The following is a 19,569-nucleotide window of genomic DNA, read 5'->3' as shown; positions in this document are numbered from 1 at the left end:
ACCAAGGTATTATCAGCAATTGGATTTGTCTTGCTTGTTCTATATTGCTTTCGAGCAAACGAATTGCATATTCATTAAAACTGCCTATTTGAGGTTAATGTTGGCACTGACTGAGGGCACAACTTTGGGTTAAGAAGCGGCAAGTTTACCTGATAATTATAATTGGCGTATTTATTGCCAGAAACTGTATACAAAATTCGATGTCCGGTTTTGATGATGTTCAAGTTTTGCTTCAAAAACCAAGAATAATTATTTATTTAGGTAGATAGTTAATAAAGAAAATAAGTTATCAAAAACAAATAAGAGTGCTCATGTCGGGAGTACCCGACTAGCCGATGCTCTAAGCAGTGCGCAGAGTTCTGCGCTTCTTTTCTACTGACAGAGCAAACACACATGTACACACATACATACAAATAAGCACGAGCTCTGCTTACTGCGCAGCTTACGCAGCAGCAGCGCCTGGTTTCAGCTTAAGCTGCGTGTGGGCTGCGCCTGGGCTGCGATTCTGCTGCGCTTGGACTGCGCTTGGACTGCGCTTGAACTGCGCTTGGACTGAGCTTGAGTTACGCTTGAGCTGTGCTTGAGCTGCGCTTGGGCTGATCTTAGACTGCGCTTTGGCTGCGCCTTGGCTGAGCTACGGCTGAGCTTTGGTTGAACTTGGGCTGTACTTGTGCTGTGCTTGGGCACCGCTTTAAAGCTTTACTATGTACACTTAATTGATAGATAACCCTTGTGCTAGTTGGACTTTCATAATTAACTTTTCAGAGTGAAATATTAATATCCTGATGTATGTATTTATCAGCCGATTTGAAATACGATTTTTGCAAATTTTTAATGTCAAGAGGGAGGTATTGAAAATCTTAAGTTTTTCATTCATCACAAATATCTTGATTTTTGCTTCTATTAAAGCTACACTTAAAGCAGAAAATCAAATTAACGATTATTATCGATAATAAGGAAAAAGAACGAGGTATACCTATATATATACCAGATATGTATTTAAAATTTAATCTTCGAGATCTCAAGCAGACGGATAGACGAGCGGACTGAGCAACTCGAAACTTGGCCAAATGAACACAGCTCGTCTTCCAGTTACATATAAACGTAGAAACAGCTTGGGACTGCGCTAACTAAAAATGATTAATATAGATATAGATCTGCGATCTGCGCCTAACCTAGCAAAAGTTTAATTAAAAGTTCATATAAAATATATTTCCGTAATAATTTTCTTTATTGTGAACTCATATCTATATAGAAGAAGTTTGCTTTGATTTGGGTTTGGTTAAGCACAGCTTATATTAAATATTAGGTTTTAAAATGATGTTGCATAAATAATATAACATAAATACTCATACATTTATAAATTAACACGTATACGAAAATATTATTCAAGATTATAACGAAACGGAATCAAGACGAAAGCAATTCAATCAAATTCCTTTTCCATTCTTATTGAGCATTGCGGCTAGTGACTCGACAGGATGCGAGTTGCCTGCCAACAGGATGTATGCATATGTCCAGGATATTCATAGAACTAGGCATAGTCGCGTGATCCTTCCAGTTTGCGCAGCTGCAAAGAGGGGAAATGGTTCAAGCTCAGTATTATGTGAGGCGATCAGGCTACTTATTTACAATCTGAGTGTGTGTAGGTATGTGTAAAGGTGTGTGAGTGTGTGTGTGTGTATCAATAGAAACTCTTGTCATGCCAAGCCGCAAAAGCTCTCACCTCACGTTCATCGGCATGCGTGCGATATTTCTCAGCGCTTTCGCTGCTCTTGGGCGTGGCCTTCGCCTCCAGTATCTGTGTGTAGAGCAGAGCAGCTGCGATGCCGCCCAGTATGGGCCCGGCCCAGTAGATCCAGTGGGCGCTCCAATTGCCAGTGGCTACGGCAGTGCCTACAGTACGTGCCGGATTCATGCTGGCGCCCGTGTAATGAATGGTGCCCAAATGGCCCAGGGTCACCGCCATGCCAATGGCCAAGGGAGCTGTGTATCGGGAGTCGGGCTTGTTGGCATCGCAGGCACCAAAGACGGTCAGCACCAGCACGAGGCCCAGGAAGAACTCAATGCCCAGGCCCTGCAGCTCCGTCTGATTTTGTGCCAGAGTCGTGTGACCCAGCCCGTTGTGATAGTGTGAATCGAGTAGGATCTGCAGTGGGAGAGAAATTTAATAAATATAAACGAAAGAAATAATAGCATCAATATTATATTTTAACTTTTTAACAATAAGTTTTATATATACTCTTATTATTTGTTTTTTTTTTTAAATTCCTCTATTCATAAAATTTAGTAAAAAAATATATTTGTTTTTTTTTAATTTTATTTTTTTTTAATTTTTAACAGAAAAGTAAAAAAATGTAACGAAAAAAATAATAGCACTATTATGATATTATATTATAAGTGTTTCCCTTTATTATTATTGTTCATATTTATCATGTTTAGTATTGCTTCACTTATAAAAAGTATTAAAATAATTTATGTTTTTCGATATTCACAGGAAATGTCCAAATTGCATCACAAAAAATAATAGCACCATTATGCCACTTGCCTTACTTTTAAACACTATTATTATTTATATTGTTTAGTATATGATTATGCATAGAAAGTGGTTTAATTGTATAATTTTTAAAAATTATAAACAGAAAAGTGCTGGTATATAAGGAAAAATATAATAGCACCACTATTACCATTGATATTCCTATTTTATATAATTTTAGTACTGTTTATATAGTTAAAAAAAATTTTTAAATTTTTTTTATTTTATTATTAAGTATTTTATTTCAAATTTAAATAATATGTGTGGAGTAAATTATATACATAAATAAATATAAATTAAATTTTTTGTACAGAAAACTTAAAAAAATGAGTTAAAAAATTATAGCAACAGCTATGCTAAGCTTAGAGATATTTGTATATCTTTCACATATATGTTACATTATAGAATTCATATATATATATTTCTATATACAGCTGTTTATATTAAAAACTCACCTTAACAGCCGCCGTGCCTAAAATGGCGCCCAGGCACTGAAAGAGAATATAGAAGATAGCGCGTATTACGCTAATCCGACCTGCTACCAACATAGCCACGGTAACAGCTGGATTAACATGACCACCGCTCAAGTGGCCCACGATCTGGGGAAATGATTGTTAGTTAACCGTAAGTGCTTATCATTCAATCATCACTATGCTTACCGTAATGGCCATGAAGACACCCAGGCCAAAGGCCAGCGCCTTGAATAAGCCATTCTCGGGCTGTGTGCAGGCGCCGCAGGCAAAGAAGTTCAAGATCAAATTGCCAATTAATTCGCCCATGAGCGCCTGCCAGAGGCGCAAATCCTTCGACTTGAACTCATTGAGACCCAGCGAATACTCGAACTTTCCCATCTTCTCCAGGTGGCGATCAACTAGACAATGACGCACAAGACACAAGAGTCTATTAATAATGAATGCGCTCTGCTTGCAACCGAACAATTGTCAAACATAAGTGGGCGATGACCGCATTTGAATGCAGCGCTTAATACGGGCCACAGACCAATCAGACCCGATGCGAATATGAATGAGTAATGTGTACGGCAGCCATATCCGTTAGATGACAGCGTTGACATGCTACCTAATTGGTTTTCCGACACCTCCACAACTACGCTCGCAGCCATAGACACTGCCAATTAAATTGGCTGCCAGAGAAGCATTTCCATTTACTCACAGACTGACTGGGGGAAAGACCCATGTAAAAGTCATTGATAGTTCTGATTAAAGTTAAATGTCTTGCTAAGCTAGCTAAGCATACTATAGTAATATCTAATATTTGGTAAAGTACCTAATAACTGGTTGTATTCCACGTCATGGTACTGCATAATATACACTGTACTATGCTAAGCGACTATTTACTATGTAACAAGGTACTTTATGAAGTGCCATATACTGTGATAGATAATATGTTGTACTAGGTACCATGGTGTTAGAGAATGTACCATTGTACCATTGATACTTTATTGTGTACTATAGCAGTAGACATTTAACTGTATGAAAGGTACTAGACAGTGTACCATTGATGAATATGGATATGTACCATATGTACCAAACCATTTTATGTACCATAGAAGTATGTATCATGTAGACAATGCGCTTTTAACCATAGCCCATTTAACATATGACGTGTTAAGAGATAATAGTAGATACTTAACTGTGTACCATTTTATATTATAGTTTAATAGTTTATGTACCATATTTACTAAACAAGGTACCAATGTACCATGTGTACTGAATAGCGTAATGTGCCACATATTATCGTTTAAGATGGTATACAATGAACTATGTTGCACGACAATGTACTAATTCACTTCACAGAACAATGTACCAATGTACCAATGTACATACCAAGGTACTAGGCAATGTATCATATATATAGAATATCTACATCATTTAACATAAAGCAACAAGTCACATTTGTCTGCATTTTATCTCCAACTTGAAATTGCTTTGCCCTGATAAACAATCCTCAAGCTGCAGTGAAGATTCTGAATAGAACTTTAACTTCAGTAATTGAATTGATAAAGCTAATAAAAAGAATTTAAGTCTTAAACAATCGTTGCTATGACGGCAAAGTTAAGTGTTTAACAGAAAGACGGAAAAACGGGCGTAATGCCTTTAGTATTTCCGTACGTTTAATGGTAATGTAATTATATCATTAAATTTTTAACTTTTTAGAACCTTGGAAAAATTCGAAACGAATCATAAACTACGAATTGCATAACAATCCATAAGTCTTCAATTGTTGTGCCAATTCTACACTGTACTCTACCCTCTATACATTTTATTTCACAGTATATACACTCTACAGTTTCTACACTGTCTAACTATTTAAACTCTACACTCTCTACCCTCTCTACTTTTTTTACGCTCTCTCCCCTTCCAACACTCTCCACACTTCATACACTCTCTATACTCTCCGCTGTTTCTATACTTTCTTCGCTTCTCTATGCTTTCTACACTCTCCACACTCTTTACACTCTCCATGCTCTACACCTTCTATAGTCTCTTCAATCTCTTCACTCTCTACACTCTATATTCTCTACACTCTCTACATTCTCTAGATTTTCTATACTCTCCATACTCTGCTCTCTCTATACTTTCTTCACTCTCATCACTCTCTGCGCTTTATACACCCTACGTACTCTACACTGAACACTTTCCATTCTCTACACTGTACTCTACATTCGAATCTAATAGACTCCACTCTACACATTCCACTTCATACTACAAACACTCTCTCTCTATATTCTCTGCCACTTTACACCACTTACCCGCTCTACACTTCACCCTCCCACACCCCACTCTCCACTCTACACACTTTCAGTTATGTTAGCCTTAAACACAACTTAAATGGCAAACAAACATATGAAAAATTGTTAATTGAGCATTAAGCAACTATTGGCTCAACTGCGTATTGGGGCGATTACGTTATCAGCGTACAGAATGGAGTATTATTTGCATAATTGGCAACAAGTCGCGAAATTAGAGTAAATATTTAATGATAATGATAAATATTGACTACGGAGCGGCATATGTAGAAGCATGAGGCTTAGCCTAATTGAATGCGAGATTCGATTCCCTGGCAGCTGCTGTTGTAGCCCCCACTTGAGTCTCCCCATGCAGCGACACATGTGTTTGCCCTTGAACCTCAGCCACGCATGGCTCGAGTCTCGGGGATTAGTGGTGCCGCCTGCCATGCTCCTCCATTGCCCTGCAGAGTGGCACATAAGTACTTGAGCCTCAGCCTAATTGATTAGCTATAAGTGTGGCTCCTCTTGACCTTCCTCTCCCCCTGCCCCAATCACCCTCCCGACCCGCGGGTCGTCTGTTTGCTTTTCGTATTTGGCGCAAGTGTTGCTCGCAATACGGTCAAGAGCAGTGGCCAGGCCAAAAATGGGTTACAAGCGGTTGGCCATGCCATCGCAACAACTAAAACAACAACAACAACAACAACCATACTTTACTTTAGATGAAACGCATGATAAATGTGTTCTAAGAGCCAGAGACTTGCCATAAATATCACTCAACGATTACGCAATGCTGAATTCGAAATGAAAACTTTAGACTTGAAAACAAGATTTATTTTTATTTTTTATACAAGTTTTTTATGTTTTTAGTTATTGTTCTTTTTTTATTTTTATTTTTTTATTTTAATGTGCGGGTTCACATGGGAAACTGTGGATACCCTGTAAATTGGCAATGAAATGCAAAGGGAAAAGTTGTAGTGAAAAATTGAGATGGATGAGAGATGAAAGGGGAAGAAGGGGGATAGAGAAAATGAGAGAGAGAGAGAGAGAAAGGTAAAGAAGACAGAGAAACATAAAGATGTAGTGTGAGAGAGGGAGAAACAGGCAGAGATAGAGACAGAGAGAAAAAGAAATATAGAGACAGAAAGACAAAGACAGACATAGCAACAGAGGGAGAGAGAGAGCGTGAGTGAGTCATAATAAACATTAATAATATCCAAAATACTTTTTAATTTATTTTAACAAGTTTATAAACTCTAATTACAAGATAAACTGAATATTTGATTACAGGGTATCTGAGTACCGTCTACATTGCTAAGCAGTTTCCTCAGATTGTTTGAGTGGGAGCATGTAATATATCAATATATCAGACACATGATTTTAAGTGCTCTTTTGATATCGATGCCCATTCCGCACTCGGGTTTAATTGGCGGCTGCTAATAGATAAATGTTCGAGGTGACATCTAGTTTGGGACTTGCCATAAATTCATAGCCATGAATTGACAAAGATATTCTCAATTAATTGACAGCAGCTGGCGCACCTCAAACTCTACATTCTTCAAGTTCCATTAAATTATTAAGAAAAAGTTTAATAATTCAAGAAAATATTTTGATGCTCTTCACAATTCTTGATATTTTAAGTTAATCTTGTACTCATTTATATCGTTATAAAATTCCAAGAAAGTTCTTATAATTAATTCAATTTTATTCTTTTCTTTTTGTCTTCGCAAATTCAATAAATCATGATTTATGTTTCTTGTTTTCTATGCCAATATATTTCTTGAACTTATTCATGGCATAAACGTAGTCCATTCGAAATTTATACTTCAGTTACACAATCAATGTTTTAGCCATTCTATATACTCTATTCATATAGTGACAAGAGAGTATATTAGCACACAAAAACTTGGATAAGATAGACTCACATATATAGATAACATGCTAAGATTATAACACTAATCACGTCGCAAATCAGTTTAATCTATTATGCTTCAGTTATTAAACTACGACGACGTTTGCCGTATAGATTCTGTTATACCCAAGTGGTTCGTCATAGAGATTATTCATTCAACTGCACCTTGGGCATAGGAATTCTAATTTGCTTCATTACTTTAAAGGAATTATATATTTAATGAGTATATCCCACAAAATTACCCACTTAAGTATTGCAGGTATTATTATGATGTGTCTAAGCGACATTCCAATGCAGCTATTGTTAATCAGCTTCGGATTTTTTAAACACCTGACCCAAAGTATATTTATCAACTCAATTCTCTCAAGTAGCAATCGACACACGGAGGGAACAATGATAGCGTGTTCCAATTGTGGTTGTAATTAATCAAAAGACGCTTATCTCTTAACGGCAGAGCTTAGCAAAAAGTATGAAATCATAAGGCCTGATAAAAGCATGAAAAATAATAATTTTGCGTTGCTTTGGCTAAAGTCAAATCCGATTCATGTGCAAATACAAATTATTTTCAAAAGTTCTGTAACTGCATTCGTGCGTGATATTTTGTTGATTTGGAAATCGTGTAGTTTGCTTGATGTTTGCTCAACAAATTAACGACCCGAGCACAAATTTGCTGAATTCTTGCACACAAATGTAACAAAAGACGCCGCCGAAAATAATTCAAACTGCGAAACATCAATAATCGGAATACTGCATTCTGACACCTACCGAATTGACAAAAAAAATGTATTTGAAGGGAATTCCAGAATCGGCACACAAAAATTTATGAACTGTTATACACCCGGCAGTCGATCGTATTAAATTAACTAGCAATAAAATAAATTTCATTTAAACGCAAAGTAATTAATTTCGGTTTATTGTCAGAGCTCATGCTTGCTTGCGATGACAGCTATTCAATTTACCGTTAAACATATTGTTGCTGTTGACTTTTTCAATATTTCGTCAAATGACATAAGAAATAAGTAAATAAGTAGATGCCATAGTAGAAGCAATGCTTCTTGATCTAATGTCGAATTGTTTGATTTGAGGACCTTAAATTTGTATATGCTTTATCACAAAACTGTTATACTGCATACTGAATATACTGCAGCATAGTCCCACTATCGAACAGTAGTACAATAAATTTTTTAAAGTTTACTTCTACAAATTTTAACAGACTGTTATATGAAATTATAATGTGCCAGCTGACACCGAGGTATATGTAAAGTGTTATACTGTTGATCAGTCTTAACTGACGACATTAAAGTTTTCCACTAAAGATCATTTCCAAATATTCATTTTATTGGTTTGTAATACATTTATATATGCTCATTGCCTATATGCAAAGTGTTATACTGAATATCAGCCTCAGTTGATGGCGTTTATAAAGTCTACATAGTTTTGTACTAAAGATCGGCTCTGAAAATACTGAAGTATATGATAATTTTATACTGTTATACTGTTATACTGTTATACTGTAAGTTAAGCTAAGCTGCTGACATTCTATCAAATATTGAAGCATTCATTCTACTCGCTCATAATATATTTTCAATATGATCATACAGTGTTATACTTAAGATCATCATCAAACACTTTAAGACAAGTTTCTCATACGATTCTCGTCCAAATGTGCAGACGATGATCACATGATCACATGATGATCACATATATAGAAAGTATTATACGGTTTATAGATTTCAGAAGCTGTTGACATTATAATATGCCACAGTAAAGTGTTATACTGAATATCAGCACAAGCCAATGCTCAAGGCTGACGATATGTCTCGCCATATGCTCAACGTCTGATACACGTAAAGTGTTATACTGACGATAAGCCGCAGCCCAATGAGCAAAGTATCCATTTGTAGAGGCTGATGACATGCCTTGATGTTATCGTCACATGCTACAGCCGCAACTTTGCCACTTAAATAGACATAAAAGTCAGTTAAACCAAAAATAGAAATTTGTATGCGGCGCGAAAAAAAGTTTGCGTTGAGCTCAAGTCGAGCTGGAGTCACAGATGTAAAATAAATTAAAAATAGAGCCCAGAGCTTATCGTACGCACGTTACGATCCATTAAAGCCTCAACTAAGGCCAGCCACGTAAATGAAATAATCAGATTTTATTCACACACACACACAGAGTCTGATTATTTTCTCTAATTAGCTGCACAATGGAGCTCAACTTTGTTATATTTAAATCTGTTATATTTGTATAGCTAAATTCGCATGATTACACGCATCGCCGCACTCGCAATTAGAGGGTCTGGCATATAAATATACATATATATATATATATATATATATACATATATCTAAATATATGTATAATATTTAAAGTAATTTCTGTGGCAGCAAAATTCAAATTTTAGTCAGAAATTCGCTTTTATTTAAATATATAATATACTTATATATATTATTTATTTTTTTTTTTTTGTGGCAATGCATCATTTTCTAATAGAACCATATCTTTACATCTAAATTTGTAATGTAAGTGTTTTCTCAGAATTCGTTGTGCTCTTTTTTCGTTGTTTTGATTCAATTTACACAAAAGTCGAAGACAATTTTTTCGTTGTTTTATTTTGGTTAGCTTTTTTATGAGTTCACAACACGTGTGTTTTGGGTCCAAAATTCTGTTTCTTGCTGAGATCATATTTTGGGATTGGCAGTCAAAAAAAAAACAAGAAGTAAAATTAAAGCAAAGTTAAGAAATGAGATCAATAGCAAAGTAACAAAGTAGAATACGTATTGTATAACAGAAGACAGAATCTACGTTTTATTTATATTTTGTATGTAGGACATTTTTGGTCCATGATAGCCAGACTCGTGAAAAGGGGAATATAAAATGTAATAGTATAACAGTGTGCAAAATATAATAATCGGAGCTGAATGTTATATTTACTTTTCACATATAACATTTAATAACAAGTTAATTGATAGCAACGCAACTAAAACATGTAATAAAAGTAAGTAGTATAACAGAAGTCAACATATGTGTGCACTGGTATATTTATTAGTTATTATATTCGAAATGCAATGTGCATTTTTCTATTTATGTATAACACTTTTATAACAAACATAATTAAAACATAGTGTGAAATGTTGCAGTATAACAATAATGTATGTATTTATTGCTTCTTATGCTCGCAAGGTGTTGTTCAATTTAATATTTACGTAGAACAGTTTTACAACAAGTTCAACATACGAAATGAAGACATGTGTGAAGCGTAATATGAAATTAAATAGGTTAACAGAAGGCAAAATGTGCATTTGTTAATTGGCACATTCGATACGTTTAGTTCTAGCATATTTACCTTGTTTTATATATATATATATATAATAGTTTTACAACAATCTCAACTCAGCTTATTGACACCTCGAAACATGCAATAAATGCCACCTTTCAAATTATGTACACAAAATTGTTAAAAACTCACAAAAGACTCAACGACAAACTTAAAATTATTTTAGGCAGGAGTCGATCGGACCTCCTCTAAACGATCCGCGCACTTTGACTTGACAACAAACACTGCGCGCCATAAAAACCGCAAAGCTCGAAGACGGCGAACGAAAAGCAAAATGTTAAGCGCACTGCGCTGCACAGTGTCCCCACTCTATAGAAAATGTAATTTACTTAAATCATAGTATTTACATTAATGAATTTATTTACTTCCCGGCAATTAAAATTACTACAATTACTTTGTAAGCTTTATATTACTCGTCAAAATTCTAGATGAGCTCGTAAAATTGTATTCAAAAATTTTCTTTTTGTTTTTCTTATCAGCTACGTATTTTTTTTTGTATTCTGCTGACTGTAGATGCTTAGCTAGTTACTTGAGTCATTAAAGCGTCGGAAACATATAAGTTTTTTTGATATTTTTTTCTCGCATTAAGATTATTTTATGCCCAAATTTTAAATAATATATAGAACAATTTTATATTATAATATAGATAAATATTATAGCGATAGCTGAGTAAGAATGAAATTTAAATATATCCGGCTGAGTATGCTTGTGACATGAAAGTTTAGTATAACTATAAAAATTATTTATACAAAATTTAAATTTCTCGTTAAATTAAGTTCAGTTGTTAAATAAATGTTGTGTTCATTAAAATAATACGATTTAATTATTCCCCATGAGCTTTGTGAATGGAAATTTTAGAATTATTATTTGACTTAGACCGAAATAGAAATTAATTTTAATCTAAGCTGAATCTAGATTTTGTACTTAATTTGATAAACAAATTCTATGCAACGAATGAAAACATTAATAAATTTTGCGATCGATTAGATTATTGTGATATTTGGCTAACATAAATCATTTAATTGATTTACTTAAATTGCTTACTAAATAGAAATGCCAATGATGTAAAGTTTTTATTGTTAGTGTTAATTGATTATTCCACTGTGCTAACTTCGTTGGCGAACGCTGTAATTAGTAGAGAACAAAGCAAACAATCGGTAAAAAGTACGGTATATGCTTCGGCTGAGTAGAAGAGTGAAGGAGTAGTTGGTGGGGAAGGGGAAGAGGAAGAGGAATAGGCAAAAAAGCCGAGTAGCACGTGCGCGCACCTTCGTGTCTGCTTGCATTGTTGCTGTTATTGCTGCTGTTGTTGCTGTAAATTGTTCTTGTAGCTTACTTCTAATACAAATGTACCAAAATAGGGTACCTTATTGTAAGCCGTGGTACATTTCTACTATACAAAAGAATTTCCCAATTTATTGTGTTTTCTTAAGCCTAACCAAGAGTTTTTAATTTCTGCAAAAAATTAAAAAATTAAAAATGTTATTTTTTTAAATAATAGTAAATAAATAAAAGATTATAAGATACATAATAGTATACATTAAGAATGTTTTTCTTTTATTATAGAGGAAACCGTACTTTTAGCTTGACAAACTATTTTTCTTTCTTTAATATTAACTTGCCATAAAATAATTTTTTTATTAATTTAAAAAAATAAAAAAATATACTGGTGTTGATGGCAAAAAACAGTTTAATTTAAAAATGTAATTTTCCTATTTTTAGTATTTGCTTTATTTTCATATGACTTTTAGCTTATGTAACACAATAAAACTAAAGTTAAATGTGTTTAAAAAAAAATATATAAAATATGATAATAACATAAATTTGAAAAATTTTTAGCCCTAAGTGTAAAATACAAATAATCTATGCTACAATAAATTTCGAGCCAAATGTGAGTTGAGAAGCGAGGGTGTGAGTGTGGGCGTGGATGGTTAGTGGCTGGGGTAGGGATAGGCGCACGGGCAGGGATAGGGCTAGGGGTTGTCACGCTGTGTAACGTCAATTGTGACGATAGCGAGACAGTGGGTGCAATTACTGCCAATGCGTTGGTAAATAAACATGTGCAATCAGCGATATATGGTTTTTTATGATCTGTTTAAATATTTAGACATTTATTGGCGCAGAGAACACAGGGAATTGGTACACAAACGTCCAACAGCGCGTCGCAAGTCGCTGGTCGCGTGACGTTTGTGAAAAATTTCCGCCCCATTTTCATTGGCGCTTATCAGAAGCGAAAGTCAAACAATTATTTAGCGCAATGTTTTGATTTTTTTGGTTTATTTTCTTAATTAATTTAGTGCAACCAAAAAACTTTTCCACTGTGGCATGCCATAAACACTGATTTATGGTTAAATAGTCACATTCAATTGACTTTACGGTCCCTCATCGAGTCAGCTTGTCGGTCTGTGTGGGTGGGTGCGTTAACTCGGCAGACTATCAGATTTCGAGCTGTCATTCGCATGACGTTCAGCTAATTGTTGCCGTGACAACCGATTAGAAGATCTTAAATTCTCTGTGCGAGCGTGTGTGCCAATCTAATTAAATAATATGCTAAGCTAAGTGTCTAGTTTGGTCATTTTAAATTAAATTTCCTTGTGTTAATTTTAATTCATTTGCTTAGTATCCACTCCAATTCTATTTAATTTATTAAACTAAAAAAATAATGCTCAGTTATATAATTTGGAGTTGAGAGTGATGAGTTAAATTACAAATAGTTATTATTTTTTGTATATATGTATTATATTAATTAATACTTGAATATTTGAAAATTTTGAAGTCAAATTAAGAAAATACTTTATTTTATTATACATTATTATTTTATTTTATATGTTAATAAAAATGTAATTTAAAGGTTTTTTAGTAAGTATATTCTATTTATTATTTAAATATGGTTCATTGCATTGCTTGAGCCATGAAGTGCAGCATACTTTTATGATGTGCCATAAATTTTAACAGGTTTGTGTCTTGGCTCTTGTTAACTGCAGATACTATTTATTAGCTTGCACTATATATATAAATAAATGGCTAACATCTAAATATAACAAAAATCATTTAATCTCATCTAAATAAAGATTTCATGCTTAGCACTTAAGAATTAATTAAATTTTGCTGTCTAACGTAAGCCACTTATAAATATAGTCATTATACTGTTATATTGCTCAGGCCGCGTTATGTAACTTGCACTGAAACAATATGAAAAGTAAAACTTATGCAAATGAAAATCTCTCCCCAGCGCCAGGCCAAGCTGACTTTTCATTATTGAAATTTATGAGTTGCTCTGCGAGCATTTGACAGTTAGTTGACTTGGACAACGCCCAGTTGGGCGCCGGGATACGAGTCCTTGAACTACGAGGCCCAGCGTGACAGAGCAGTCCATTTGCATGCCTATTACCCTTGAACAGCCAAGTGAATGTGAAATCGCTGAGGTAACACTGCCGTAGAGGCAGGTGGATTGGCCTGTGAGCGACTCCGGTGACTTATGCCTGATGGGAATGACAAATGAAAAGCCGGACGTACATAGCTCAAGGGGCTTCTCAATCAATTAAGCAAATTAAACGTAAAGTGCGCACTAAAAGTTCTAGTTCAATCGTTAAGTGCGGAAGTTTTGTTTAAATCACATGCAGCTCACACAGCTTTCTGGTCATTAAACACTGGCAGCAGCAGCAGCAGTTGCCCGAAACCCGAGATTGGCAAATCTGGCTCTTATCAGTGATCCCAAACATATTTCCAATTGCCTTTTTTTATGGCAACATTCGCATTCCCCTCCACGTTTCCAACTTCATTTCCATTTCCATTTCCATTTCATTGCAAATGGTTTTCGTATAGAACACGTACGAGTTATACAAACAAAAGACGCCGCCAGCGGGCAAAAAGTTAACTAGCGCACTACAAAAAACTGTAATACGAGCGAGTAAGAGTGTTGACTATTTAGGCAGTGACTGACTAGCAGATATCCTGTATGAAATGTGAGACGAGCTATACCAAATTGGAAATATTCACGTTTAAAAATAATAAATAAATAGAATAATAAATAAAAATATGGATATTATTAATTCATGAAAAGTGCATTTGGATGAGTTATTATAAGAGATGGGTGACGAAAAGAAATTAAATCTATACGATACGAGAATATATATAAATATATAATTAACTTTTTAGGCGGATAACTAGATAAAGGAACGTGCAGAGAGTTAGTCAACCATAAGGGTTAATCGACTTTATTAACCTGATCAGGGCTTTATATATACTTCAGCTCTTCAAAGCCCTTTCTTTTGCCTGCTACATACATTCATAGTTAATCATTATACCCCAAATTCTTACTGCCAATGATCTCAGGGTATAAACAAAATGCGGAGTAAATACAATAGAAAAAGTAAGCTAAAGAAAAAACAAAAAAAAAAACGAAATTGAAATACTGTTCTTGGTATTCGGCTGAGCAAATACGATTATTTTTATACTACAACAATTAAGCAAACACAATTGGCGAATTTCGAACTAGACAAAAGCCAACACACGCACTTGACTGTGTCAATCAATTTTCTGTTGCGGGCTCAAGTGTTCTACTCCAACGGCAAACGGCTAAAGCCGAAACTGAAAAAACCTTAAGATAAATAAAACTTAATACGAAGATTGTTAATTGCCTGCAATTTTGGCAGCGCACGCGTCTCTCTGGCAGGAAGTGCCCTGAGACGACGCCTCATCAGTCAGAACCGAACGATTTGCGTACTCTTTGCTGTGAGCACAACGACTTACACATGACGAATGCCAGCTGTTTCTGTTTGAATATATCTGAAAAGTTTTCCATTTTCTAAGTAGATGCTTCAACTTGAGTACAGCAATGGCTTTTCAGAAATCATTTCTATCACTTTTAATTTTAATAAAATATATTTTTTATTATTATCTTATTATTTTATAAACTCATAGTAAATTCCTAAAACTATTCGACTTTCTAGAAAATACATACATTTGAGTTTATTTTTATATAATACATAAGCTTTCAATACTATATAAAAACATTTATGGCATCATGTATAACAGTTAATCATAGTCATGTTAAGATTAATGGATGCATCAAAATACATATATATATACTATTATAAGCCCAACTGTACTAAACTTTTCTACAGGGTACTCTGCTATATAATACTAAGCAAAACTCTATTATAGGTATACATTACTATACTGTTATATTCATTAAACTAAATTGAGCTATACTATATTATATTGTAAATTTCTGTACAGAGTGTAATATTGTATACTTTCCATTACTAAACTGTACAACACTGTATTTTTCAAAGTTTATTACCCTAAACTATATATAACTTTACTAAACTGTACTACAGCTTCTAATACCTTACGTAACAAGACTAAACTGTACTACACCATGCTACACACTACTATATTAAGCTGTAGTATACTATAGGAACATATACCAAACTGTTATACACTATTATGCTTGTATAGTATAACAGTCTTAGCTCTATACAACTATATTAAACTATAATAGCTATATTATATACTATATTAAATATCAGTGCAGAGTATATATAAAGTCGTTCAATATCAATAAAAAAGAGCACAAAAAGCTGTAACAAATCGCATATGAAATCTGGAAAATAATTACAAATAGAAAGTCTTGATGAATATGAATGAATAATTAGCTTTCGTAGGGTCTGTTTTTGGCTTAGACTTCTATAACAAACCAGCAAAAAAACTTTTAAATGCAGTCTTTAGTCAACTTCATTACGTCATATATACATATTCATATTTATATATATATATATATGTATGAACAGCTGATGCATTGTTGAGGCATTAGCAAGCGCCCACATAGAAAATATTTGGTCGCTTTTTGAAGAATTTCCCACGCTGTGCGTGCGTCGAGCTGCAAAAAATCATTTTGTCAATAGCCCAAGATTTCGAGCAGCAACAATAACAGCACTTAATGCCTCAAGTATAACAGTTAGTCATAGTCATGCCAAGATCGTCGTAGTGGAAGTCGAAAAACAAAAACAACACAAGCAACAAAATGTTGGCCTTATCGAAGCACGCGAATGAATACACCTAACAAATGTAGCCAAAGTAAAAATATTAATAATGGTATATAAATATAAAAATATTAGGTACAAATTGCAGATCTTAAACATGGGACAACAGTGACAGTTAGAGAGTCTATATATGTGTGCAGGCTGGACTCGAACTCGAACTCGAACACGAAAGTCAAATTCAAATTCGGATTCGCACTGACTCAGAAAGATTGATGGATGTAGCTAAATCTGGGCTCTGAAGTGTCAAAGCGGGCGACATTGACCTTTATTTACACTCTGTGTGTGCGTGAGTGTGTGTGTGAGTGTACATACGGAGCAAATTAATGATCCGCTCATAGCTCAGAGCTCGATAACAATTGCACGTGGCACACTCCTAACTACACCTGAGTGAACCACAAAATGTACCAATTTTTTGGCCATTTCATGGCTCCATTTTTTTTTTGACTGAATCATTTGCGTTTATTGCTGCCAGTTGCCAGTTTTGCACACGAAATTCATTTTGCCGATTAGCCATGCCAATAACTGTAAATCATTCGCGCCAACAACAACAACAAGAAACTATTCGTCGATCGACGCACATCGCTAAATTTTTGATATTGTTTTGTGAACTGGATTTCATTCAATTTCTTCTTCGGACACTGAAGTCAATGTCGAGCTTTGCTAAAGTTTACCATTTACTGTTATAAATGATGGTATTTTTAATATAGGGAATTTGTGTTAAAGAGCTTGAAAGTAAATTTACTTTTACTTTTATGCCCTTTAGTAGAAATTGCTCTATCGCAATGAAGACTGAAATTATTATTACTATATTTTTGCTTACTATATTTTTCAATATATATATTCATACTTGTTCGATAAATTATTGCTCAGAGAGTATCAAGTTAGAATGAGTGGCAGAGAGCAGAGTTAACAGCGCAGCTGTATGGCAGGCAGTGAAGCAGATGATTAATCTGTGGTCATTAAACAGACTTGAAATTAGTTTTTGAGTTAAAGAATATTACTTTCAGTTGCCTAAAATGTCATTTTAATATATGTATGAAACTTTTATACCTTACATATATATTTAAATTCATGCATTGGTTTTTTTTTGATTTCCAGAAATTTAAGTTGTAGTAACTAAACGAAATACATTTTTAAAAGTAATGAAATGGTTTTTTTTTAGGTAGAAAACCTTCTACGATTAATGTTTAAATATAAGTTTAGTTATTTGGTTGTTGCGAAAAAGGCATAATCTGGAACACAAACTGTGCACAATCCTGGCTATCGTCGTTTTTGAAGAAAAATGGATTAGTAATTTTCTGTGGTAGTTTGGCAAAAACAACAAGAAGCAAGTAGTTCTCTGCTGTAAATCTATCTATAATAAAATTTCGAAAAAAACCTAATAAAAAGCAGCTATCAACTGCTGAACAGATAGTCAAATAAAGAAGGGTTATCAAATTAAAGTTGTAAACCTTAAAAGAGCCCTCTATATATACATATAAAACAACATACGGAATCTCATTAATTTCTAATATATTCTCACGTTTAGCAAGTATATCTAGCAGACCAGATGTCTAGGCCTATTTCAGTTTAATATTTGGGTTTCGCATATGGAACTATTTCGACTGTTTATTAGTTAGCTTGAGTGCTGACTATGAGATAATTTTATATAAATAAAAGAAAAAAATAATTATTATAAGATCTTTAGTAAATACTCATTATTTAATGAGCTTAACTTGAATATAATTTCGTTTTTAATTTGATATCAACTTGTTTACAAATTGCTTTTCTTTTGTTTTTAATATATCTAAAAATTCCCATTATTATGAAGCACACATTTCTTGCCAGCCTGTTGATCAAAGCACATTCTACAATTAAAATAAAAAATAATGTGTTTTTCCTCCATTTCAATGGGTTCACAGTGAAATAATATGAAGTAGAATTTGCTTTAAGTTCACAATAATAAAAAAATCTAATTAAATTTCTTGGAAATGAAAATACCTAATTTGTATTTATATGACAGAATTGCTAAAAAGAAATCTAGGTTGATGACATCAACAAATTTGTTTTGCACGGTTTTAGGTGCGTGCCTAAGCAAAGTATATCAAGTGGAATCAACAGAAGGGGGAGCAAATAGTTTGATTCTAACTTATATGAGATTTGTAAATTTCCCATTATTTAACAATTTGTTATGGACTTTGTTCAACTGTTGTAATTACCTTAGCAACTATCAAGATTTGCATAGGCCTTTAATTGGCTCGAATCGAATCGATTCGAATGTTAAGCAAACACAATGTTGGCCCAGCTAAGACGGTCCGTATAACAGTTGCGATCTTAGGTATTGTAAATTTCGAGTTCGAATATCGAGTGGCACTTGCTGGCGGGCTATTTTTATGGCCGTCTGGGGCTTTGAGTACATATAATTGAATTTATCAGGCAGCCAAATGCTTTTCCTGAGCTGCGAAAATCCGTCTGAGCGGGCATTATTTATCGAAAAAAGTGCGCGCTACTATATCTTTTTGCTATATTTGTTTTTGTAGTTTCGTTGTTTGTTTGTTTGTGGTTTGTTTTGTCAATAAATTGCAACTGTTGCTCGAGCCTGAAATAAATATGACAAGGTTTCGCAGTGGGTGTATCCATAAGCTAGCCTACGTTATTAACAATGACAGAAAAAACCTCTAATATGCAATGATAATCAATAATAAAGCGGAGCACAGCAGGCAAAGGAAATTGTTTAAAACAAAACAAGTGAAATGTGAAGAGCGACAAGCGCCAAGCCACTATTAGCCTGTAGCGCTGAAAAAACTCACTAATGTGCAATTAAGTATTGGTAATATATGTGCTATCTAATACTACTTGCATGACAGTGCATTGGAGGCCGCCGATAGGATGGATTACCGCTAATCAGTTGAAAGAATGAAGTTCTCCATGTTGATAACGCGTTCAAAGTTGACTTAATCAGTTCGTGTTCGCTTCACGAGTGGAACGTGTCTTTAAAATGACTTTTGA

At 34.2% G+C, this 19,569-nt stretch overlaps 1 protein-coding gene across 2 annotated transcripts; it reads right to left on the bottom strand.

Moving 5' to 3' along the window:
- Positions 1-1,243: 1,243 nt before the first annotated feature.
- Positions 1,244-10,744, bottom strand: LOC111605414 (aquaporin). 2 transcript variants are annotated; one of them, XR_003944597.1, is made up of 5 exons: positions 10,544-10,744; positions 3,196-3,407; positions 2,992-3,135; positions 1,633-2,149; positions 1,244-1,570 (listed from the first exon to the last, which is right to left on the bottom strand). XR_003944597.1 is itself a non-coding variant. In XM_030226158.1 (4 exons), exons 1-4 carry the CDS (start codon positions 3,385-3,387, stop codon positions 1,535-1,537), a joined length of 795 nt encoding a protein of 264 aa, XP_030082018.1. In that variant the 5' UTR covers positions 3,388-3,407; the 3' UTR covers positions 1,245-1,534. The 2 variants fall into 2 exon arrangements, 1 of the variants encoding a protein (XP_030082018.1); XM_030226158.1 differs by lacking the exon at positions 10,544-10,744 and having other exon boundaries at positions 1,245-1,570; positions 1,727-2,149.
- Between the last annotated feature and the right edge of the window lie 8,825 nt (positions 10,745-19,569).

This window comes from Drosophila hydei, unplaced genomic scaffold (assembly GCF_003285905.1).
Source record: "Drosophila hydei strain 15085-1641.00,03,60 unplaced genomic scaffold, DhydRS2 tig00000060-arrow-pilon, whole genome shotgun sequence".
NCBI classification, from domain to species: Eukaryota; Metazoa; Arthropoda; class Insecta; order Diptera; family Drosophilidae; genus Drosophila; species Drosophila hydei.
Note: the sequence above shows the minus strand (reverse complement) of the source record. Positions and strands in the feature narration are given on the sequence as shown.

Bases quoted from the DNA above. Each gene is read 5' to 3' on its own strand.
- LOC111605414 (XM_030226158.1), bottom strand. From the start codon at position 3,387: ATGGGAAAGTTCGAGTATTCGCTGGGTCTCAATGAGTTCAAGTCGAAG. The intron at 3,136-3,195 runs GTAAGCATAGTG...TCATTTCCCCAG, and splicing joins GTGTCTTCATGGCCATTACG to ATCGTGGGCCACTTGAGCGG. The intron at 1,571-1,726 runs GTGAGAGCTTTT...CCCTCTTTGCAG, and splicing joins CGCATGCCGATGAACGTGAG to CTGCGCAAACTGGAAGGATC.